At 45.3% G+C, this 25,599-nt stretch overlaps 1 protein-coding gene across 1 annotated transcript in view; it reads right to left on the bottom strand.

Annotated features, from left to right (window-relative positions):
* Positions 1-25,599, bottom strand: part of CPNE9 (copine family member 9) — a 1,803,250-nt gene that overhangs the window by 466,770 nt on the left and 1,310,881 nt on the right. Inside the window, exon 8 of the mRNA XM_069643244.1 lies at positions 18,091-18,154. Coding sequence (XP_069499345.1) covers positions 18,091-18,154 — 64 coding nt within the window. The remainder of the gene's footprint in view (positions 1-18,090; positions 18,155-25,599) is intronic.

Genomic DNA, 25,599 nt, shown 5'->3' with positions numbered 1-25,599 from the left:
CTTATCTGGCTCATGTCTTGATAGCTCCATGTCGTCTTGCTTCCAAGGTGAGCATGTTGCCCTTGAGCTATGCTCTCGGGACAAATATATATATATATGCTTATACCTACCAGGGACCAAGGACCAACAAACGGAATGGAATGGTACTAGGAGGTCAGGGAATGGACTTTCCCGTAGTGGGTACTGGAGCATGGCCAGGGTGCTAGCAGCCACTCAAGCGGAAGCAAAGTTTATCACGGGAAGATGCTGACTGGTTGTGGTGGTCAGTTTAGGGAGGAGGTAGGCACTCATATTACTGGCAGGTTGGGGTTGTCGTAGGACAGGGGGATTTCTCTTCTTACATATGCGAGAGGGTTATGCATTCTCATCCACAGTGCGGTAGCGTTCATTCTGATCACCATGGTTAAAGATCAAGAGGGGAGGGGCGTAAAAGTGCAGGTAATGATCCAAGGCCCACTGTACACTTTTATTAATTATTACGGTCCAAATAGGGAAACTCTGGCAACCCTGGAGAGGCTCACCCTTCACTTGGAGGGCGCCACACCACGAGACATTATTTGGGCTGGGGATTTCAATGCGGTAATGGACCCGACTCTTGACCGTACTGCAGGTCCCTTCCGCCTCGCAACTCGGGGGACTGATGAGTTGAGAGGCATGTGCCAGACGTGGGAGCTAGAAGACGTTTGGTGACTTAAGAATCAAGGGGTAAGGCAATACACCTTCCACTCATCGGCTCATAATCCCGCATCTCATTTGGATTTCTTCCTGATCTCCCAGGCACTAATGGGGGCAATTACACAGGTGGCAATCCTGGCTCGCACGCTCTCGGGTCATGCCCCGGTATTACTGAATATGGAATTGTCAGGCAGGGGAGGGAGAGAAAATCCTGTAGGTTTAAAAGTGATGCCCTGACAGATACTCTTTTTCAGGAAGGCTTATCGGGATAGTGTTGGTCCAGTGGACTCAGCCGTGTCCCTCTGCAAGAGCTTTAAATGTGTGATAAGAGGGGAGTGCATTTCGACTGAAGTGGGGATGCTGAAACAAATTAGACGGAAACTAAATGACACAGAGACACGCATAGGCAAACTACAAGGAGCCGGAGCTGCAGTGTCTCCCACTCAAGAGACAGAAATAAAGCAATATTTGGAGCAGTTTAAAATGTTGGCGCACAGAAAGGCCAAACTGGTTGGGTGCGGACAGCGGTGAGGCAATAAGGGGAAGAGCAGAAACCTGGTGGAGATCTAGGGAGATACTCCTCCCACACACACACACTTCCCAGGCGGAGCTAGATACTCCTCCCACACACACACACTTCCCAGGCGGAGCTAGATACTCCTCCCACACACACACACTTCCCAGGCGGAGCTAATACTCCTCCCACATACACACACTTCCCAGGCGCAGCTAGATACTCCTCCCACACACACACACTTCCCAGGCGGAGCTAGATACTCCTCCCACACACACACACTTCCCAGGCGGAGCTAGATACTCCTCCCACACACACACACTTCCCAGGCGCAGCTAGATACTCCTCCCACACACACACACTTCCCAGGCGCAGCTAGATACTCCTCCCACACACACACACTTCCCAGGCGCAGCTAGATACTCCTCCCACACACACACACTTCCCAGGCGGAGCTAGATACTCCTCCCACACACACACACTTCCCAGGCGGAGCTAGATACTCCTCCCACATACACACACTTCCCAGGCGCAGCTAGATACTCCTCCCACACACACACACTTCCCAGGTGGAGCTAGATACTCCTCCCACATACACACACTTCCCAGGCGCAGCTAGATACTCCTCCCACACACACACACTTCCCAGGTGGAGCTAGATACTCCTCCCACACACACACACTTCCCAGGCGGAGCTAGATAATTACTTCGACCAGGTGGCTCTACACTGATGCACAGATGAGGACAGGGAGGGATTGAGTCGCTAAACATCGTTGAAGGAGGTCTTAATGGCTATCAGATCTCTTCCCTCCGGGAAGTCCCCTGGGTCAGACGGCTTTACGTCGCAATTCTACTAATATTACGCTACAAAGATTCGCCCCTATCTACTGCAAATGTACCTCCAGAGTATCTGTGATGGCAAACTCCCTGAATCTCTGAGGGAGGCGCTTGCCACAGTACTGCTTAAACCTGGCATAACGTCAAATGACAGCGCATCATACAGACCGATCTCTCTCATTAACGTAGATAGTACAATTATGGCTTAGATTTTAGCCTCTAAGGTGGCACCCCTGATGAGCACAATGGTAAGAGTCGACCAGGCAGGATTTATCGTGGAGCGCTCCACCTCTTTTGGGATATGGAGAATGTTTGGGCTGATTTCAGCAGTGAACCAGGAGGACCACATAGTCGTGGCACTGCTAGGCACCACAAAAGCATTTGACTCGGTAGAATGGCCCTTCCTGTTTACAGTTATGCATAGAATGGGGTTAGGAGAGCATTATATAACCATTGTTTCGTTGCTGTACGCGTCACCTCTTGCCAGAGTACAGGTGAATGGCCAACTCAAGCCAAGGATAGTACTGAGCAGAGGCACCCGACAAGGGTGTCCCCTCCCACTCTCACCATTACTATTTGCGCTGGCGATTGAACCATTGGTTGAAAGGATAAGGAAGGTCCACTTAAATAGAGGGATCCAATTTTTCAAACATCGGGTGGTGATCTCGCTCTATGCCGATGATATGGTATTATTCCTTAATGACCCCAGACATAACCTGATCCTATTATGGAAGATGTCCTTCAATTCGGGGTCTTCTCGGGACTTACGATCAATGCAGCAATATCGGTTCTTTTTCTGGTGACAGAGGGGGTGACACAGTATGCTGGTAGGTGGGGATTCAGTGGCATACGACACAGACCTGATACTTGGGGGTTAACGTAGCTCGGTAGGCGAACACTCAATATACGAGGGATTACCAACAGATACCGGATCACGCCAGGGACGCCACAACCAGGTGGAGGAATCTGCACCTTAATCTCTTTGGCAGAATTTCCGTAATCAAGATGGTCTTTCTACCCCGGTTCCTGTACGTATTTCTGAATGTCCCAATTTCAATACCAACAGAGTACTTCCGAGAGTTGAAATCCCTAATCACACAGTTTGTTTGGGCTGGGAAGCAGGTCCGACTATCCTGGCATGAGCTAATGGCAACAATTCACGGAAGGGGATTAGCATTGCCCGATTTTGACGTATACTACAATGTAGCCCAAGCCGGGTTCATCCTTTACTGGTTTCGAGACCACGGGGACAGGAGATATGTAGAGGTGGAAAGGGCACTGGCGGCACCTTTCCTCCTACGATCTATAATACCGCTCCTGACAGCACGTCCAGGGCTGGGAACATGGTTGAGCTCACCTGCAGAGCATGGACCCACATAGAACATAAATCAAGGAAGGAGGTTTCCACTCACCTCAGAAACAGGCTTTGTCAATCTTATGCGGAGACGAGAGGTGAACTGTTACCAGGATCTTTTCCCCAGTGGAAGGTTCATAACATTGGAATAACTGAAAATCAGGGGGATACTAAACACTTTGGAGGTGTTTCGATACTATAGGTTGAGAACACCATTGCAGCAGGTGTTCCTGTCATTCCCTGAACAACTCAAAGTTATCCCTATACTGGACAAGATAATCTTAGGGGGGCAGAATAGGAGGATGGTCTCAGTTATGTATGCCATGTGTCTCAACTCCAAAGTGGAACAAACGTGCCCTAGGGAAAAGTGGGTACTGTCTCTGGGGACTGAGATATCAAGTGAGGAATGGAGATATTGCTGTGAAGAGACGAGGAGGATGGCCATAAATACTAGATTTAAACTAAGTCACTTGAAATACTTGCACCAGTTTTACTATACTGATGCCCAACTCCACGTTTATTTCGCAGGGGCACCGACCAGAAGTATCAGATGTGGCTGATTTTATACACGTGGCCTGGTGGTGCCCATTTGTGTTTGTATTCTGGGAAGCTGTGTTGCAAACTATTGGGGACATTATTGGGGAGAGACTAGATCCAAACCCGATGATGGCACTCCTGAAATACACCAAATCGATCCCCCACGGCAGGAGGTGATTAACTGGGCTGCTTCTGCTGGGTGGTGATGCTGTGGAAGGGCCAGTACCCCCAAAATAGAGGATTGGCACTCGGATGTCATGTATTGTAAGGATATGGAAATGGGGTACAAGGGATGATTGATCCATCGTTCAGACCTATGGGACATGTGGGGTCAATACGTTCATTTCCTGTTGAATCAGTCTCAGGAGGTAATTGAAAGATCACACTGAGGATACATGACCCACCACTAAAGGCAGATTGACATAATACGCTGGGCATGCGCGTATTACCTAAAGCAACCATCAAGCAGCGGCCTGGTTGCATGGAACCTGTAGACCCGCCCTGTCAGATACAGGACCTTTATTGATGTACAGGATTGTTAGGGATAGTTACTGTAGGCCTATAGATGCCGCAGAATGTGTGTTCTTGTTCTTTTGTTTGCGAAAGCCAATAAAAAAGAAATTAAAAAAACAAAAAATGTTAGGCTGCCCAAGAAGTAGTATGGCAACCAATCTCCTATTGTAGAAAAATGAGGTGTTTTTACCCTGATCAATATAGGGGTGACCCCAGGTGGAGCCAACAGATTGTTTTAACCAAATGAAATGTTTTGTACTTAGAGTCTATATGTAGCTCCCACCATTGGCCAATCCCCATTCCTGTAGGTCTTTGCAACTAGAATTATGTTATGACGTTCGTAATGTCGATTATGTCATATTTAACCAAATGTTCTCTATGTATCCCCTGAAAGCCACAAGATTTTAATGTTTCTATGCTATCCCTGCTTGAGTTGGATGATAATAAAGCTGGATTTTGCCTTGTACTTTTTCTATTCCGTTTTTTAGTCTGGTTTGGACTGACTCAGAGTCCTCTGGGTAATTTGGGACTTTCCTAGGACGGCTTAACACCAACAATAGGTAAACAAAGGATGTTATAAAATAGCACTAATAAGTCCCAATTGCTCATTCAAGAAAGACGTGGAGTTACCGGACCTTATCCTTGAGATATTACCTTTGAAGAGCTACTGTTGAGATACGAAGGAAACAATGAGACCCTCAATAATTTCTAAGATAGGTGTGGTAGGGAGCATATGAGAAATGTTTTAATGAATTTGCTGAATTAGATATATCTTCCAAAATACCTATTCTAGTAAAAAAAGGTTGGACAAGAGCACTTCAATTAAGATATCAGAAGTGCTCCACTCTTAGAATTACTTACTAAAGAGTGCAGATTACAATACTGATTACTGGCACGAGGAGAGCAACAACAAGGCACTGATATTGATTACATTAGAGAGGGGCAGGCATTGATGCAATGTCTTTAACTTATGTGGTAGCTCCACCACTTCTGCCAAAAAAGGCGGATCCAAAACGGGTGGCAAACACAGAGCACCAAATGAGAGGCCGATGAGAAAAGAGACCTGAAGAAATAATATAAGCTATGATATTTCACTATAAGAGTTCAAGGGCCTTGAAATTGTACATAAACACAAACATGTTTAATAAAGTTTTGAAAATTAAGAATAAAACATAAGATTATGTAAAGAAATAAAAATAACCTATCATCCGAAATGAAGGGTTAAGATGGCCACAGGACACTGGGCAAGTCCTAAGAACCAGCTGGACTCTGCATATCATGTACTGGTCCTGCACCCTCACTCTCCTCATCTCTCCATCTCATAATGCCTTACTGGTGCAGCTCCTTACCTTTCTCTCAACACTCATTGTTTGCTATATTGAGCCATATATACGGATTCCGGTCGCCTTAGGATCAGCATGTAAGTGAATAATGGCTGGAGCCTCAGTCACTCTAATGAGGTCGAAGGGCTATCCAGGAAGACCATGTTTCCGTTTCCTGGGCAGAATTTAGCCAGTTCTTATACCCATAGGTTTATAAGCACGGACCCGGGGATCAAACCTGGGTTGCTCCGCGTCGCCCCTGAGCTATCCTCCCGAGATGGATGTGCAAATGCTCAGTTCCCAAGAGGCACAGATATACTAAGAGAACTATTCATAGGTCATCATTTTCTTGCTTTGCATAGTCCCTACTATATCATTTCTTAGTGCTGTGAATAATACATTCTTACTCTGCATTGTCCTCTGACATAGTATGATAGCAACATTATTTGTCTCTGACTACCCTCTCATTTCTCTTGCTACCCCTTCCTCTCCAGCACTATCTGAAATGTCGTCAGGGCTAGTATGATAGTCGCTTGTTTTGTTCCTCTCCTTCCTTTCTCCTCCCCCTCACACACTCCTCTTGTAAACCTCCGGCTCTATCAGAAATGTCATCAGGCCTTGTACGTTAGACGCTTGTCTTTTCCCATTCCCTTCCCGCCCACCCCCTCCCCCCCTTATCTGTGTCGGAGCTCTTGCACTACCTGAAATGCCGCCAGGCCGAGCACGATAATACATTTCACATTCTTATTGTTCAAGGCCTTGTAAGAATGTTCAGTGTTTGTATTTTTCCTGTGTTCCCTCCCTTGCCTTGAAGCGCTTCGAAACACATTGTGTATAGGCGCTATACAAATAAACTATCATATCATATCATTGTTATCAAATGTATTGGTACTCAACGTAAGGAAAATGCTGAGTCAGCATGAGCTGTGCTCAAACCTCAGAGCCATGGTTTGAAATCTCACAGCACTAAATGATGAGTTCACTGAAGCACTGAGCTGGACGTTTCAGATATAGCGCTAAACATCCAGAAAGGGGGTGCATTGAGGGCTTGGGGCTATTACCCGCTAAAACAGCATCCCCTTTTGTTTTCGTGGAAGGGAATTGGGGACCCGATAACAGCACACGCCTGATTCCTTATGGAGAAAAAAACAAGATGGCTTTCCTGGGTTATAACCATATGGAGAGAAGAAAGAGGTAATGCTTTTTGGTTTCACCCTCACTAAGACTCTGCACTTGACTTGGCCTCCAGCACTGGGTCCTCCACTGCGACCAACCAGGCTTTCCAGGAAGCTGGCCATGACCGCCAACTCAGTCCTCATCTTTGGACCTCACACTATTGCAACAGCCAAAGAGATCCATTTGCAACTCCACTTACTAAGGAACCACTGCAATAGCTTACTCATTGGAGCCCAAAGGAAAACCATTGAGGCCATTCAGAGCTGAACAGCCAGACTCAATCTCAGCATTAAGTAGAGAAAATTTACCAGCCCGGCACTTCCATTCTTCCATTGACACATGCGGAACAAAGTATCATCTTCAAGACTCATTGATCCATTGACACAACCGGAACAAAGCATCAGCTTCAAGGCTTGTTGATCCATTGACACAAGCGGAGCAAAGCATCATCTTCAAGACTCATTGGGCCTCATTACACGGTAGGCGGTAAAAATCGGAATTTTACGGCATGGCGCCATTAGCGTGTCCGCCCTCGCAAGAGGCCGCTAATAGCGTCCCATCACGAGTACGCGGACACGAGCATAGCGCCATGCCGTAAATGACCGTTCCGCCCTGCCGCTAAATACCACAAAAAGCCCCTTACCGGCGCCCGCAAAACCGCCGATAGCGCCTCCGCCCTCCCGCTACCTGTAAATAGCGGACACCGCTATTACCGGTCACCGTTAAAAGGCGGAACCGCAAATTACGTCATCGCACAGGAACGGGAAAGAGCACAGCGGCCATCTTTAAAAACACAATCCATTGCCATCCTCTGCATCCAGGACATATATCCAGGCAACTCCGACCAGGAACCATACCGGATAGCTCGAGGATGCCGAAGGCGCTTAAAAAAACTGCTGATCGCCAGTGCAAAGAAAAGTTTTCTAATGAGGAACTTATGATGCTGACCACCACACTTGCTGCAAATGCAGAAGTAGTATTTGTGAACGATATGCAGCGGGAGGCCCTCCTTAAGAAGAAGGCCATCTGGGCCGAAGTCTCGCTAAAAGTCAGTGCGGTGGGCACCACCACCCGGAGTGTCAGGGAATGCCGCAAGAGGTGGGACGACCCCCGGGTGCGTGTGCGCAATATTTTATCTGTGAACCGCAACATGGCAATGGCCACAGGAGGTGGCGCAGAGTCCCCCTTGAAGATGAAGGAGTGGGAGGAGATATGTGCCTCCACAATTGGAGTCGAGTCGATAGAGGGGGTCGGCGATATGGAGCATGGCGTGGCCGTTTCATCGGATGGAGGTGAGTGTATGCACCCAAAAATGCGCAGTGAAGGGTGAGGGGTCCCACAATCATGTGTCCATATGAATGCCGTGGATCCAGCCACAAACAGACATGTATGCATCATCACATACCCGCCAACACAGGGCCAATCATGCATGAGCCAGCCAACATCCCCATTCCATGCCTCCACAATGATGACCCCAAAATGCATCAAACTGCATGACGTACACATCTGCCATGATGCAGGTAGACCCATAGATGATGATTTACCCTTTTTATCACCCCTGCAGGATCACACACGGAAAATGAGGAGCCACGCACGTCAGCACCCACTCCCACACCCATGAAAAAAGCCAGGAGGGATGCCACCGGGGACCACGCAACATCCTCTAGGGGACCAAAGAGTAGTGACCGGGACAAAGGCAGCAGGAGCAGCAGTACCACGCAGCCAGAGACCATGCCTGCCGCTGTTGTGGTAACCACGGGAGTGTGTCTCCCATCAATTGAAGGCAGCATGGAGGGAGTGCACTCTGCTGCCACCAGCTCTACATGTGAGGCAGCAGCCACTGCCCCACTTTCCGATGCGGAGGAAGCACCGGTGATTAAGGATCTGAGTCAGAGCCCCATCCCGACACGCCACTTACTCACATCCCCAATGTTTTCACCAGGTCCGTTTAGCCAAGGCGGATCGCCCACCCACACACATGATGTGTCATGGAGCCCCCGGGAATCCACACCTGATGCCAGTGCTATTGATCCAGCCGCATCAGCCATTCCACCGGCAGACACCGTGGAACTTGACCTATCAGCCATCTTCCAGAGGCAGACCGAAATGGCTGGTCTGGTAGGTCAACATGTGGCTGAGACAGGGCACCTGAGGGAGGACATTGGTGCATTCGCACGGCAGACGAGGGAGGGCATGGAGGCATGCACCAACCGCATCTGCAATGAGATGGGGCAACTCAGGCAGGCCATGAACCGCATTGCAGAGGCTATTGAGCGCAGATGTCCACTCCCTACCCAGGAGGAAACAGGCCCAGCCTCCTCTGGGAGTTCACGGCAAACAAGCCCCCTACGCCGCTCTATGCGCAACCTCAGGCGCACAACATCGCAAACACCCGAAGAAGGAGCCGACAAATAGGGCCATCAAAGAATATCGGACACATTTGGGGAAGGACATGTTCACGCCTTGAGACTCACGTGGGAGTGTTGTGGGGGGATGGGGGGAGGGTGTATTCGGGGGTGTTGTTGGGGGGGGTGAGGGTGTTTGCACAGTTGGGGTTATGCACTTTCTGTTCACGTTATGTTCAAAATACACTCTTCTGCAGTTGAAAAACAGGCATGGTCTCCATCATTGTGTACGTGTGATTTTCTTTGGGAGACGGCCCTTTGTGGGCCTCAAGACGGCCACAAGGGCAACAATGCACGTCTCTCCATGCATGATATTCCACCTTTGTTCCTGATGCTATTCCTGATTCCGATGCTGACGCGGATCCTGTCCCGCCATGCCATCGCCTCTTGCATGTCCGGGCTGGGCATTTCGACAATACTCATCCACATCCACATCATGCTCATCTGGTGTTTGCATGGTGCCATGGGCACATTCTATCAGATGCACATTTAGTTGTGCCTTACACATACCATGGTCATCTTCGCCTTGATTCCAGGGGTTTGTTGGCTGCCCTTGTGGTGTTTCTGGGTGCCCCGGTGGTGCTTGCTGCGCCAGTCTCGACCTCCTCCTCCTACTCCTACGTCTCTTCGGTGCTGCCTGTTGTTGTTGGTGCTGCACTGCAGTCATGTACACAGGCCCATGTCATGCTGCTGGTGTTGGGACCATCTTGCTGTGGGAAGGGGTGTGGAAAGGGGTGTGGGAAGGAGTGTGGTGTGCTCTTTAGTGCTGGCTGTCTCCATTGACTCCACCTGTGCTGGTTGTGTCCACCTGGGGCAGATGGGAACACTGCTCAGGTCTCTTAACGTGTGGTTTTCGATGCTGTTATTAGCGCCATGCCGGTAAATGCTTTTTGGGTCTTTGGGATGCCGGTATTGCCGTGTACGCATGGGTTGTGATTGCGTGCTATTAGCGCCATGGCGCTATTTACGGTGTGGGGGTCGCGCGCAAGCGGCCACGCCGCTATTGGTGGCGCCGTACTTTACGGGTCCACTAATAGCGGTGGGTCTGGGTCGTGATCGGCTTGGGAAAATACAGTTACCGGTATTTCGTTACCGGTAACGGTATTCCCTTACCGCCTACCGTGTAATGAGGCCCATTGATCCATTGACACAAGCGAAACAAAGCATCATCTTCAAGACTCATTGATCCATTGACACAACTGGAACAAAGCATCAGCTTCAAGGCTTGTTGATCCATTGACACAAGCGGAGCAAAGCATCATCTTCAAGACTCATTGATCCATTGACACAAGCAGAACAAAGCATCATCTTTAAGGCTTGTTGATCCATTGACACAAGCGGAACAAAGCATCATCTTCAAGACTCGTTGATCCATTGACACAACCGGAAAAAAGCATCAGCTTGAAGGCTTGTTGATCCATTGACACAAGCGGAACAAAGCATCATCTTCAAGACTCGTTGTTCCATTGGCACACCCGGAACAAAGCATCAGCTTCAAGACTCGTTGATTTGTCCACAGAGCATGTCACAGCCCCATCCACATACTGTCCTGTGATCATTATTACTAATGTTTACTTGATGACTTCTTAAATTCTGGCTACCAATCTTTAACGCTACGAGCGCTCTGCTGCCCGAGCGAGCTAGGTGTGGACTATACATACGAAATAGTAATAATACAAAATGAATAATAATAATAATTATTATACTAATAACAATATTTGGGGGTTACTGGCCCCAAATATCTGGTCAGTGTGTTCAAACCCTATGCCATAACAAGGTATATAAATAAAAGAATAAATAATTAAATAAACACATACATACATAAACACATATGAACAAGTTGTGTAACTTTGTGTCAGACCATAGGAAGAAGACTTGCTGTCATAGACCTAACAATGTGTAATGACTTCCCTGTCGAGTTGAGAACTCTACTTGTCCCAGAAAAGATCAGAAAAGCATTGTCAAAAGGAATATGTACCAGGGCCTTCTCAAGATGCCACCTCTTGACCCCCCGTAGCTCCCTCTGACGATTGCTACCAGTCCCTTAAAGCACACCTGCCAAGAATAATAATGCTCCATCATGCCTTTAATGTAATGATATAGAAACATGATTCATTCATTTGCTCAATTCGGACTGCACCAAATGTGTTAGGAAAAAATTCTTGCAGGAAAAAATGTGTATAAAATAGTTACATTTGTGCAATTTTTCCAAGTACAATAATTGAACACTAAAAGTAATTTTGATAATACCACTTGTTATGTAATCTCTGATGTTCTGGGTGTTAGACTGAGCAGTGCATGGCGTGGGCGTGAGTGATGTTTGCATAGCATACCATAGCTGGTGGATTTATTTTGTTTTTCCATTTTACGCCGAAACCATAATGTCCCTTTAATCAAGCTTTTTCCCTGAAATTCAAAGGTTGTTAACAGAGCAACTTAACCATAACAAGGGTTTTCACTTGAATTTCACAGCTCTTTATTAAGGCATCTTAACCCTAACATTCCTTCGTTCTAAGTGAAAAGATCTTTTTAAAAAGATCTTTTCACTAAAATATCGATTTAGAAAGACCGCCCAGTGACCGCACGGAATGGTCTTTCTAAATGGAACTGTCACGCAACTGCGCCACACGGGTGCGCGCATGGTCTGACCGGCACGTCACAACCTGGAAGCACAGGGCGAGGAGCACGGATAAGTGTGTGGGTGTATGTGTGTTGGTGTGTGTGTTGAGTGTATGTGTGTGTTTTGGATTGGGTGAGGGATGTGGCTGAAATCCTGTTGGAGATCGTGGGGGTGGGGGCGGGGAGGCACAATGAGCAGCTTGGGGGCTGAAACCCCACGAATATTTAAAACATAAATTAAAATAACACATTATAAAGGTCTCAAGAGAAAAAGCCCTTCACAATGCTATTTTTACTTTCATCGGGCATTGGAAATCGGTCTTTTTCTCTTGAGACCTTTAAAATGAGGTCTACTCACACAGAATCCATTCCTCTAACAATGTTTTATCTCTGAATTTCAATGTTTTTCGTAACTGAAGATGTTTCATGATGCTCCTGCACTGTATGTAAGTTATTAACAATCCATATATGAAGGAATTATAACGCGTCTTTATCAAGCATATTTTCTGCAGCTCATAATGTTGCTATGAGAAGCACATGCTGGGAAGCAATTCATGGTTGAACTGCCTGAGGCATGTGGCTTAACCATGACTCCAGCCCCACCAAACCACCCTCAATATCCACTGGACTTAGTCTGCAGCCTGGTCCAATGTCCACTATAGCCCCACCATGGGATCAGCGGCAACATTCTCTGGGGCATGAGCCTCAGGCATGTTGCAGGCCCTGCTAAGCATCACATAGTACACTCGTGGTTCATGGTGGCCAGGGCCAGCGGACATATTGCCTCGGGCATGGCCTTCGAAACATGGTCCTGGACAATCTGGCCAAAGGATATGCCCCAGGCACAAAAGTTATATCACTATTTTCCAAACCCAAAATGGGATCGGGGGTCACTGTACATGGCTTGTGGCCATAGCCAGTGGTTGCATCCATATGGCATGGGCTTCTGCCATATTGCGGGCACCGGCAAACAATCAACAGTAGAAATTGTGCTGGGCAACTTAACCATAATGAGCCTTTAACAATGTTTTTACAGTGAATTTCAATGCTTTTTTACAACTAAAGATGTTTAATTGTGCTCCAACACCGCATGTAAGTAAATATAAAATCCATCTTTCAACATAATCAAAAACTATAAAGTTCCTTTACCATATATTTTGCAGCACACATTACTGTCTGGCACTTTGAGCAGTGCATAATGGGGATGCAAGTTATAGCTGAAGTGCCAGGGGCATGAGGTTCAGCCTGCCCAGCCCCACCAAGCCACACACAATACCCACTGGACGTAGTGCCCACTATACCAGAATGGGTCTGTGGGCCACTGTCCAGGGCTTGTGGCCATGGCCAGTGGCTCCAAACCCTGGGGCAAAGGCTTCAGCCATGTTACCAGCCCCACAAAGCTCCCCGCAGTAAATATTGGGGTTGGCCCATGGCGTAGCACAGTGGCCACTATGGACATTTCTTTCCTATTCAAGTCAATCCAAATTTTGAAAATGTTGTAGCTCCTCCTATAACCTTGCGCCCCACAAAACTTTCCAAAAAGATTCAGTCGAGTCTATATATTATTTTGTATGTTTTTTACAGATTTGTCAAACGGCACAAATGTTGTATGCTACCAAAAAAGTGCTCATTCTATGAAGAATGCAACTGAACCATAACTCGGCATATGATATTTATACATATGCATGAATGTTCTCGAACATTTGTCAGGTTCGCAAACATCATCAAAGTCCCCGAGCATTTGAGATTTTTGCGGACATCGGAAAAGAAACACCACCCATGGCTGAGTAATTGGGAAAACAAGTAGAATGTTGTTTTATTTGTAATATTCTCACTGCGCTGTTTTCACACTTTGGGTTGGGTGCATTTCGCAAATCCAACATGGCGTCCCTTAAATACGTTTTGACACACCTCACCTTTTTCAATTGACCTATCATGCACGCAACCTTTGTCCGGCTTCCTGATTGGTCCAGAAGTGTGCGTGAACCAAGCTATCACTAATCAATTTTTGTACCTACTCTTTGAGCATTTTTTATAAATCTGCTGGACGCATTAACACCAAATTTGAAAAAGCACAATTTCAGGACCAGGCCACTGCTTCTCAAACGAGGTTGGTGCTAATAAGTCCAGCTGCTCTGGTACCTTGTTTTTTCCCATTCAACACTAACCGGATTTCAAATATTTTGAGAACTCCATTTGACTTTGCCCCCCCCTCGATGAAACCGCACCCAACTTTCCAGAATCATTCAGTTGGTTGTACATTTTTGTGTGCAATGTTTTGTGTGGATTTGTCAAATATCACGAAGTTACAAGCCACCCAAAAACTGATCATCCTATGGGAAAGCCAATTTAACCATAATCACAGGGTCGCTGTACATATACGTATATACAATATACATATTACAGGGCCTGCGGTAGCAGCCCTGTAGTTATGGTTAAGTTGGTCAACTTTTTGGGTGGCTTATAACTTTGGCGCCGTTTTACGAATCCTCACCTAACTTTGCAGAAAAAGTATATGGCCACCTCGGAATAATTTTGCTATGTTTGGGGCAGTCTCGTCAAGGGGAGGGGGGGGCAAAGTTATAGGGGGTTCCCAAAATGTTTGAAATGTCATAGACACAATGGAAAATAAATGTTGCTCGTGTCTACAGCCAAATCCGCTGGATGGATTTGCACCAAACTTGCACGAGGAGTGGCGGCTTGGTCCCGTAAGCCTGCTGGTGTAAATCCATCCAGTATTTCTTAAAAGTGGCCAAAAAAATAGGTTAAAAAAAATGTGTGATATCGGAGTCCGGACTGTGGTCTCATTTCCTGATTTGGAGTCCGCAGATGCCTCTAGACGAACTAGAGAGCAGCGTGACGTTCGCAAACATCCTACACGCCGGCTGATTGGTCAATTTAAAATGTGAGGTGTGTCAAAGGTTTTGAAATGGACACCATGTTGGATTTGCGAACTGCGCCTGTTATCAGCAGACATCGCGGTAAAAGCATATTCAATAACCCAACATTGCACTTGTGAAACTAATTAAACAATCTCTGGGAACATGAGGGATGATGAGGTTGGGATGGTATATGGCCAAAAAAATCCTAAAATCTGGTGTTATTTCTCCTACAAAGTCCCAAAACATCTCAGATGTAAGGGGATATCCATGCATATTTCTGCATTACAGGGTCGGTAAAAAGCAGTTTTTGACGCCACTAAATGATACTGCATGAAATTTTGCAATATCATTTTAGACCTGCGCCTAATGGTTCTGCAAAGTTGGGTGCTGTTTTGCCAAGAGGGAGAAAAATTAGAGGGGTGGTCCCAATATATTTAAAAGGCTTATACATTTAGTGCCATGTGACGAATGAGCACAAAGGTTCGCAAAAAGATTTTAGACCCAGCCTTGAATGTTTTTGCAAAGTGACTGGATTTTGTCAAAAAATAAAACATGGCTGGATTTGCTGCAAACTTGTGCAAGCACCGGACAGCATGATTTTGCAAATGTGTCCGTGTTTTCTTTTTTGAAACGTGTCATACGAAAGTGTCACGTAAGTACAAAAAATAGTGATTTACCTTTGGTGACTGAGGGATAGCCTTTGGCCATGGGCAGTGGCTAGATTATCCAGGTCATGCATGACCCGGACAATCTGGCTACTGGCCATGACCATGAGGGACCTACAATGGGGTTACAGTGGGCATGGTCACCAGGGACCGACTGTGTGGTAAAGTATTTCGAAATCAGGACATGTTTGAATGGGAAAATACATTCTGCTCGTGGCTGCAGCACAAAGTGCTGGACAGGATTGCAGTAAACATTTGTGGGAAGTATCAGTAAGGACCTCAAAGCATGGTTTTGCAAATCTGTCCTGTGTTTTACTTTTTTGAAAGTGTCAAAAAGTAAGTACAAAACATAGTGAAATAACTTTGGTGCCTGGGCAATTGGCCTGGCCCTGAGCAAGGAAATATGTGTACTCTGATTTGCTCATTGGGGCGTGAAGCATGGGCAAAGACCTAGGTTTGAATGGGAAAAATATTCTTCTTGTAGCTACAACCTGAAATGCTGGACTGGATTACAACAAACCTACGCGAAGAGCATCAGCAAGGACCTGGAAGCATGCTTTTGCAAATCTGTCTTGTGTTTTATTTTTCCAAAGTATCAAAATGTAAGTACAAAAAATAGTGCTATAACTTTGGTGCATGCCCAGTGGACCTGGCCATCGGCAAGGACAAAAGCCTACTCTGATTTACTTATTGGGGCCTGCGGCATGGGCAAAGCTCTAGGTTCAAATGGGAAAAGATATTCTGCTTGTGGCTGCATACCGAAGTGCTGCACGGGATTACAATAAACTTGCACAAGGAGCATTAGCAAGGACCTGAAAGCATGCTTTTGCAAATCTGTCCTGTGTTTTACTTTTTCGAAAGTGTCAAAAAGTAAGTACAAAAAATACTGATATAACAATGTTGCCTGAGCAGTGGCCGTGGCCCTCGATAAGGTCAAATGTCTACTCTGATTTGCCTATTGGGAAATGCAACATGACAGAAAATGCCCCATGCCCCATGGATTGTGGAGACTGGCCATGGCTGCAACTGGCTAGTGGTCACATTATGAAGGTATAGTGGACACTGAACATTGATGCAGAGTAAGTGCAGTGGATAACGGGGGTGGTTTGGTGGGGCTGGGGTCATGGTCGAGCCTCATGCCCCAGGCAATTCAACAGTGACTTGACTTCCCAGCATGCACTGCTGATAACAACACACATCAGTATGCATTGAAAAAAATATGTTTGTTAAAGGAGGTTTTTACAGTTTTTTCATATATGTTAAAGCAGGAATTATAAATAACTCATATACGGTGATGTAACATCATGAAATTCACAGAAAAAACTGTTTTAAAGGGACGTTATGGATAAGTTGCACTAATAGAAATCTATGAAATTCACAGAAAAAACTGTTTTAAAGGGACGTTATGGATAAGTTGCACTAATAGAAATCTATGAAATTCATTGAAAAAGCTTTGTTAAAGGGACGTTATGGATAAGTTGCACTAATAGAAATCTATGAAATTCATTGAAAAAGCTTTGTTAAAGGGACGTTATGGATAAGTTGCACTAATAGAAATCTATGAAATTCATTGAAAAAGCTTTGTTAAAGGGACGTTATGGTTACAAGTAAAACCGAAATCCCCCATAAATTCAAGAGTTATAGTCAGCTCAGTAACTATAACTCACGCCACCACCGTGCACTGCTAAGACTTGCACCCAGGACCCCAAAGATGATGTGACAAATGTAACACTGATGACATCACATATCTGGGCCACTTGGTTTTGTTCACTGACGTATGTAGGCCAGGTGTTTTTGTTCACTGGCAGTCAGAATATGAACATTCAAAAGTGCTACATATCTAGACGTTAACCTTCTCATATGTTCTTAAAGAACTTTCCATAGGGGTTGGTCTCAGCTCATGGTGCACATACACGGGGCAATAAGCAGGCCATTTTGACATTTTCTGGCTCGGCTATTTTAATAAGCCAAAGCTTAAAGATTTTCCACAATACTGGCTTGTGAGCGCACGGGTTATGGTGTTGTGTGTGTTACGAATGCATCACACTATCAGCGAACACGTGCCATCTTCCTGCCAGAGCTATGGCACGGCATTTGTTAGAACATAACACATTTAGTCACTATTAGCGCCATCAGCTCTTATTCCATTCAGATAGATTGATCAAGTTGAAATTCATGCCTGTAACCAACCTCTTAAGTTCTAAGCGCCTAGATACCTCTGGATTTTGTACGCTATATAAATGTTCAAATAAAACATTCCCCTGAAATTCACATCCTCCCATGCACTCTTTCCTGAATCATTTCATATGATGCCTGGAACCCCGTCCCCCCCCCCCCCCGCCCCCATATGGTGATACAAATCAATTTTCCTGGGTGAAAATCCAGAGTGGCCTTGTTTCCAGAGAGTGGGGTCAGAGGTACTCATTTTATCGACTGCATTAGGATAAAAGGCTGTGTGATCTCTGTAGGAAACAGCATTCAAAGCACCTACAGGAAGTGCAGAAACCAACCAGGGCGAAACAATGACAGCTTCAGGCACGTGGGGAGGAAGTGGGTCGAGGGGAGGAGAGAGGAAGTCTTTTTATACGAACCCGACAGTTGCTCAGCTCTTCAGCAGACAGGATAATGGTCCCGCATTTCTTTCCCGGGATTCCCCTGCGAGAGAGAGAAAAAAAGGAGATGTGACCATCCATCAAACAGCAACAGGTGCCTCTCCCTCCTGCTTTGTTAGAAAGACCCAGAAAGGATGACAGATTGAGGTCTGGGGCCTTCTCTGTGCACGAGACATGCAATTACTGGCTGCTGCTGGGGAACCTGTGGCAGCGCGGTGCGAGGGAAGAGGCGCAGACGACACATCCACACACCCAAAGCGAGGCGCGCCCGAATCGCAGACCGCGCGCACACATTTAACAGCAATAACGTGTATCGCCGCGGCTCTTCCAGCTACGGGGTCTGATTTACTAAGCTAAATAAGTAGCTTAAGTAAGACTACATTTACTAAGCTCAAAGAAAATAATTTAAGTAGCCCTTAGGTCTTTTTTGGTGCCAGGGTAGCTTGGCAGGAGCATTTCTACATTTCTTTGATTGCATTGCTTGTAGAGCGCGCCTAGCTCGAGAGCAGAAGAGCGCTTTACAACAGGAGGGTGCCATCAATGGGCGGGGCATTGTATGCAGCTGTGTAGTGCTGTCATGGTATGTCACCCCATTCTGTGGTGCCTTGAAGAGACAGAGAAGTAGGGTGAAAGGTGCTGAAGGGCAGTCAAGACTGCAATACTTATTATAGCAACAGTAGTGCTAAAAACAGCTAACATGTACTCAAAGCGCTTTAATGCTCCAGAGGCTCCCAGAGGCCTATATCAGCATTGTATTGAATAGTAGCTACATGGCCAGAGAGTTTTAGCAGTAGCGCCACAAGCATGTAGGCAGAGGTGCGTTGCTGTGTTACCATTTATTATAGCAGAACGCTAAGCAGTTTGATTGAATCATACACATATGCACGCAAACACGCTTAGGAGTTTGGAGCAGGCCAGTACATGTACCCCATATGCTTACATATAGCACATCTACCGCCTTTTCCATGTTAAAGGAATGAACAGCATTTTGCTTAAGAGTGAAGACAAAACCCCCCATGACGTTGAGTCCTTGCCTTAGGGCGTATAGATAGTTACGCCTGAGGCCTTAGAGATATATCAGCAAGAAGTTGGGGCTTGATAATTCGGCTGCAAGCAAAGGGGCGATACTCGCCACATTGTATACCTACATCATACAAATGAGGGGAGCAGCTTACAAGTCCAAATTAGAGTCAGAAGCCGGGGGGGTTGCCCACCAAGTGATGAGCCTATCCCAAGCAAGAGACCCTATGGATATGCTGCAAGCCCACATATTAGGGGTGCTGCTTATGCTGGTGGCATGTCAGAGGTGTCATGGGGTGCTAGCTCACAGCTGCACCTTACAGTCATGCTCCAGAATGAGATGCAAGGGGCTTGAGCGTGAATGATTCAAGTGTAACAATGTTGGTCCTGTAGCCCAGTGAAGCTGCGTGATTGTGTGCTTTGCATTGAATATTATCATATATATTGAAATGCAATAATTGCTTTATGGATTTAAGCTTTTGGTTTAATTTGGTTTGACGTAGTTTAGGTTTGTGTACCTTTATACAATAGTGCAACAGACAATATTGCTTTAGTGAATTGAGCATTGCGATTTGACTTTAGGAGTTTTGGCCCTTTTCTTGAAGCAAGAACATGTGAATTCAGCCCTATGTTGCGACATACAGGGTTTTTTGTTTGTCAGTTGTGAATGGCGCCCCAAGAGGAGAGAATTGATGTTAATTGATTGACTCATAACCTACCAAACAGATGTCTTTGAATGTTATGATGGAGTAGTTAGAAGCGTTGAGTGTGTACTGAAAATTAAAAATGTGTTTTAACCAATGTGGTGAACTAGTGAGATGAAAAGAGGGATTATAAATGTAAATAAAATACTTCCTTTAATACAGCGTTAGACGTTCTTGTCTCTGCTATATATTGGTACAGTGAAATGCTTATCAACAGCACTGCGTCATGTTGCATTTTGCCTCTCTCACAAGTATTTCCGTGCTGTCAATCTCTCTGTCCTATGTGCGCATGAGGAGCACGATGAATCGACGCAGAAGTGTTGCAGAACCTGTGAGTAAACCTTCAGGTTTGAAAGGTTATACATTGGTGTGATCATGAGCAGGAAAGTGAGACAAGCTTTGAGGCTTGCAAGTTTTATAAATCTAATCATTGTAGCTGGAGCGAGGGGAGAGGTCCTCTGTTGTCGAGAGGCTGATAGCTTCCTCCATCGCATTAGAAGAACGCTAGTTCTTAGAAGTTCTCACGCGCTGTGACTGATCGCTAGCCAACACGCGACAGTACTGTTCGGGAAGGAAGGGGGAGTGGATTTATTCACCTGGTGCGTAGATCTTTATGCGGCCTTTTAGCAATTTGCAAGGATAAATGCACCCCAGTCCAAAAAGGATCAGTTCCCTGCAAGGGAAGTTTCACTTAGGACGGTAAAAAGTGAAGAAAGAACAAAGGGCACATTTCTTACCAACAGTGGTGTCAAACAGTGGGGAAGAAAAGCTGTTTCTGAGAAAAAAAAGTTATAGTTCTCCTTTCACAGCTGCCTGGGTCCAAATTCCTGGTTAACCCGAGTTGGCGCAGATATAAATTATGGGCCAAGAGATCCAAATAATATGTTTCCTAAATTGTACATATAGATGGGGGGAGATGAATAGATTTTTCACTTTTGAATTGGTAGTACTAATAGCGTAGAATTGGGTACACTTCTGACAGTGATTATTGTTATTGCAAAAAGGGAAGTAGGAATGGATTATGATTCACAAGGGCACACATTTGTTGTGTATGAATAGAGACTGTCCTGATGAAGGTCTCTATAATGACTGATCAATCAAGTTAGCTCTAAAGAGGTCGAAACAACCTTTATCAATGATATCTTAAAAAGAAGAAATGGTGTACTCATTATCACTAAGTGAATGTTGTCATTTGGAAAAAGTAATGCCACAGAAATTACTCTGTTAAGATTGTTTATACTGTGATCTGTTTTGATATTTTGTTGCTTTTATGGTAACATATTTTATCAAAATAAAGCTGAACTGAACCGAAGAAATGACTATGGTACTAACATAATTAAGATACAAGGCACTTCTGTTTGACTGATGTTAAGATAGACTGGCCCCATGTATTTGTTTCATTTATTTTAATTCTGTTAACAATGATTCACAATTACAAACCTTTTTAAAGTATTCGGTAGATCTTAATATTGTCTATAGTCAGTAAACATCCCTAACCCCGCCACTGTTTGGAAACTGTCTCAGATTGATTTTGTAAAAATGCAAAGGCTAATAGTATGGGCCAAAAAGTAATAACATGAGAACTTGTTTTCCACTTCTTCACAATATTGCTATGTCTATATAAGGCTGCGATGGCCAAGACTGTGCACCAGGATACCTGAAAGAGTGAGACCCAGTTTGAAGGAGCGAGTGGGGTGCTCCATTTCTGTGCACCAGCACTCCGTACCTGCACTTGTAAGCGTGCCCCTCATCTGCAGCACCTATCCGTTACCACTCCTGCAGTCACGCTCATTTTGAAAATTATTTTTAATGGAAGTACCCTTCCGCATTTGACCTGCATGGGCAAAAACAATGTAAACTGTGCACACGCAGCATGGGTTACTGCGCACACAGATTTCCTTTGCAAATCTGGCCCTGTTCGTGAACACCTGGGGCCAGATTTTAAAAAACGTTGCTCTTGGGAAACAAATTTAGCAAATGATTTAAGGGCCAGTTTGGCTGATGGACAATATGGAATGGCACAAAGCTGGATAGCCCCAGTTCATGTTATCACATATCTCTATATTTCAGTTCCTTCTCCTAGTCTACAAAGCTATCAATGGCCTTGCTCCTCAATAACTGTCTGATTGTAATAACGTTTACTCAGTCTCGGGAGGATAGCTCAGGGGCAACATGCTCACCTTGGAAGCAAGACGACGTGGAGCAACACAGGTCGTGGAGGAACACAGGTTTGATTCCCAGTTCAGTGCTTAGAAACCTCTGGGTATTAACCGTGTTATAAATAACCCATTAAAATGTTTACCACATCATTCCCTACAACCCTCCTCTGTGCTCAGCCTCAAAGTCTCATGGCTTCCATGTGCCTCCTCTGGCTCCCACTCGTTCTCCCGACTCACCCTGCTCCATTGCAACCCGTGTCCCAGTAACATTAAAGCCAGCCCGGCTGTGGGTCTGTTCAAAACGTGGCTTAAGCTTCATTTACTTGCTGTAGAGAAACCTCCCCCTGCTCTCCCTTTCTTACAATGCTTAATAATGTCATTTGAAATGTTTTAATAGCACTCCTCTTCAGTTTGAAGCACTTGCACTCTCGGGTTAATGTTACTTTTGTAAATCAGCTGTTTTCTAGCGTATATATTTTTCTGTTTGCTTTGATTTGCCCCTGGCATGTGTCCCACTTTTTTTTGCACTGCATAAACTGGTGCACCACTTGTTCTCATTTTGTGCTAATACAGGCACCTGTCACGGGAATACTTTCCGTCATCTGTACATGTGTTATTGTAAGTCATTTCCGTCCCGAAAACCACTTCCGTATTCTTCAAATAACTCCAAATAATTGGGAAAACACTTAGTCGTCTGTTTTATTTACTATGTCTGATGCAGAACGTGAAATAAAAATACATATTTCTTTTTTCCTAAACTGGAAGCACAGTTTTAAAAAAAAGTCTGATTCCCTTTTGCACTGTGGCAAGGGTATTTCAATATTATGGATTGTGGCAAAACCGGTTTGCTCCATTCTGTATTATCTAGGATTTTGCTCACCTTTTATAACTGGTGCAAATGTGAGTTTATCTCCACATTCAACAGTGCAGTTTTTTTGCAAGCACACAGCCATGCCCACGTACATAAAAGAGGTGTGAATTGGCCTCCCACCGCTTAAATAAAACCCTCCCACTACTCAGTGACAGGCCCTTGCGGCCAAGGCCATGTCTTAATGATGCTTTATCCCACATTAATACTTAAGTGGTTTTATAATGGCGCAATCCCATAGGAAAATGCTCCATGAATCGGGCTTTGAAGTGTTGCGCTTGGGCTGGCTCTAACCTCTCCTGTGTACAATGAACCTGCCCGCACCAGCAAGTGTTATGCTTTATATAAACTGATGGATCACGCGAGAGGGTCGTTATTCACAAATTAAAGCCCAGCACCAGCAGACACTTTGATGACCTCTCAGTCCTCACCCTGGGACTCTCCACTGCATGCCGTCAGGGGTGTACGTGCTAAAAATAAAGCAGGCTGGCCAAAGCGTTGGATTAATTGGCCCTCAATCGATACGAGTACTGCCATACTGCAGCCGCCTCCAGCAGGCACTAGTACTACAAGTATATGAATAGACCTTATTGTGCTCTGCGCTCTAACAGAAAACAAACTTATTCAGTTGGCAATTATTCCAAATGTGCAGTTTGTGCATATTTCAGACATAAATAAACACCCAGGAATGGAAAAATACAAGGATTTAAAGCAGGCAGGGCAGGGGTGCAGTAAAACCAGGGGTTCACATTCTGGCACATGTAACATAAAGAGCTCGAGTATGCCATGAACTCACGTAATCCACACTTTGAATTTAACTAAATGAGGTCCGTGAACAAAGACCCTCACTTCATATATTCTTGCAGCCTTCATCCCAAGCTGCAGTCAGTATAACACATGTGCACTAAAATGCACTGATAGAGCACACCGACGGGTGACACACATTAAACCCACTGCACTAAAATGCACTGATAGAGCACACCGACGGGTGACACACATTAAACCCACTGCACTAAAATGCACTGATAGAGCACACCGACGGGTGACACACATTAAACCCACTGCCAGTATGAGTATCTGAGGGTATGAACACATATGGAGGATATTTCTTTCATTTCTTTAATTTTATTCTTTTTATTTATTTCTTTTACTTTATTGTTAATTATTTGTAATTTTATTTTTATTTGTTTTCCTTATATGTATATGTTTAGTGATGGTTACATTGTTTTTCAATTCAAGGCAGTGTTAACTGTTGTATGAAATGAATAGTGTACTTCTTTTTCTGTGAAAAGTCACATTTTTGACAAAAACACAATAAAATAAAAATTAAATAAAATACAGTTGCAGTTTGGATTTAGTAGCCTTCATTAGTGGTAGCTAGGAGGCATGTTTTATTATTTGGTTGCTTAAATCTGAATAGTTTTCCCATGCAGAGGCCTTCGTGGCCAGCACTCTGCAGAGCTCTGATGGATTTTGGAAAGGAATTTACATTTTGTGAGCGCAAAGTAAATGTCCCCATCACCACGGGGTTGTGAAGTATGATAGCGAGAAACCTCCCCCTTCGAACTCTGTCAATGCTCACAATTTAAAGATAGAAATAGTTTACTTATGAAGTGACATCTTGCAGGCTAGCCCTTAAAACATCTGATGGCTGAAACAAAAGCCCCTCTGAGCTCTCCTCTTAGAAAGAGCCGAGGCTCGCTCAGTGCTCCCCCTCTAACATGGGCCAGGCTCACACAGAGTTTTGTGCCTCGGAAAATGTCCCCCAAAGCAGTTCCCATGATAGTACATGTACTCACGCAGAGCTCTGACCCTGATATTACTGAGGCTCTCTCTGAGGTCACTCGTGGTCATGCCCAACTTCACTCCATAATATGTTCTTGACAATCCTCAGATAATAAAAAAAAAGCTATACTACCCTCACCAATACTAAGTGAAGACTAAAAGACTAGAAACAAGTATTTGTTTAGTATTCTATTAGTAATCGACTAGTATTCAGAACCCGGAATAGTCTTCATATAGTATGCTGCTTAAAACGAATACTATGGAATACTGAAAGACTAGCTATAGTCTTCGGATACTATGAAAAGGCAGTTTAAATAGCAAATGTAGTATTTGACTTTGTCAAGAGCTAGCCAGGCCCCCCGCCCCCTGTAGTACACAGATTCACGGATAGTCATTTGGCAGGCAGGACCCACATTCCAGTGGCGGCTGCTATGATAGGGCGGCCGGGCGCCGCCCCCCCAAAAAAAGAGAGAAGCTAAAAGAGATTCAGTCAGAGAACTTCTCTGATTGAATCTCTTTTAGCTTTAGTACTGCTGCATTTCCTTTGCCAACAGCGCGGGGGCGCTGTGGCAAGGAAACAATAGTGTGTTAGGTCGGCCCAGCGCCGGGGCGCGTCCCAATTTAGTATATATTTTTTCTATAGTAGAGTGCGTGGAGCTCGTAGAACCACGCACTCTACGTAGCCCCTTTCATTAGAAGCCTGGCGGGGCGCTTCAGGGGTGGCCCCGCCAGTCTGAAATTTGCGCAAACAGCGCACTTATTCATTCCCTCGAATCCCTCCCCTGCCATGGATACAGTAATATCATTGGCTGGCAAACAGCCAATGATATTACTGTATCTATGAGTCAGACTATTGGCGGCGCAGGGTGTGTGCGTGCGCGCGCCTGCACCGCCTTCACACCCTGTTGACTTTCTCTTTCCATCCCCGGTACGACGAGTCAACATCAACATT

Source organism: Ambystoma mexicanum, chromosome 2p (assembly GCF_040938575.1).
Source record: "Ambystoma mexicanum isolate Mex_15411 chromosome 2p, UKY_AmexF1_1, whole genome shotgun sequence".
In the NCBI taxonomy this organism is placed as follows: domain Eukaryota; kingdom Metazoa; phylum Chordata; class Amphibia; order Caudata; family Ambystomatidae; genus Ambystoma; species Ambystoma mexicanum.
Note: the sequence above shows the minus strand (reverse complement) of the source record. Positions and strands in the feature narration are given on the sequence as shown.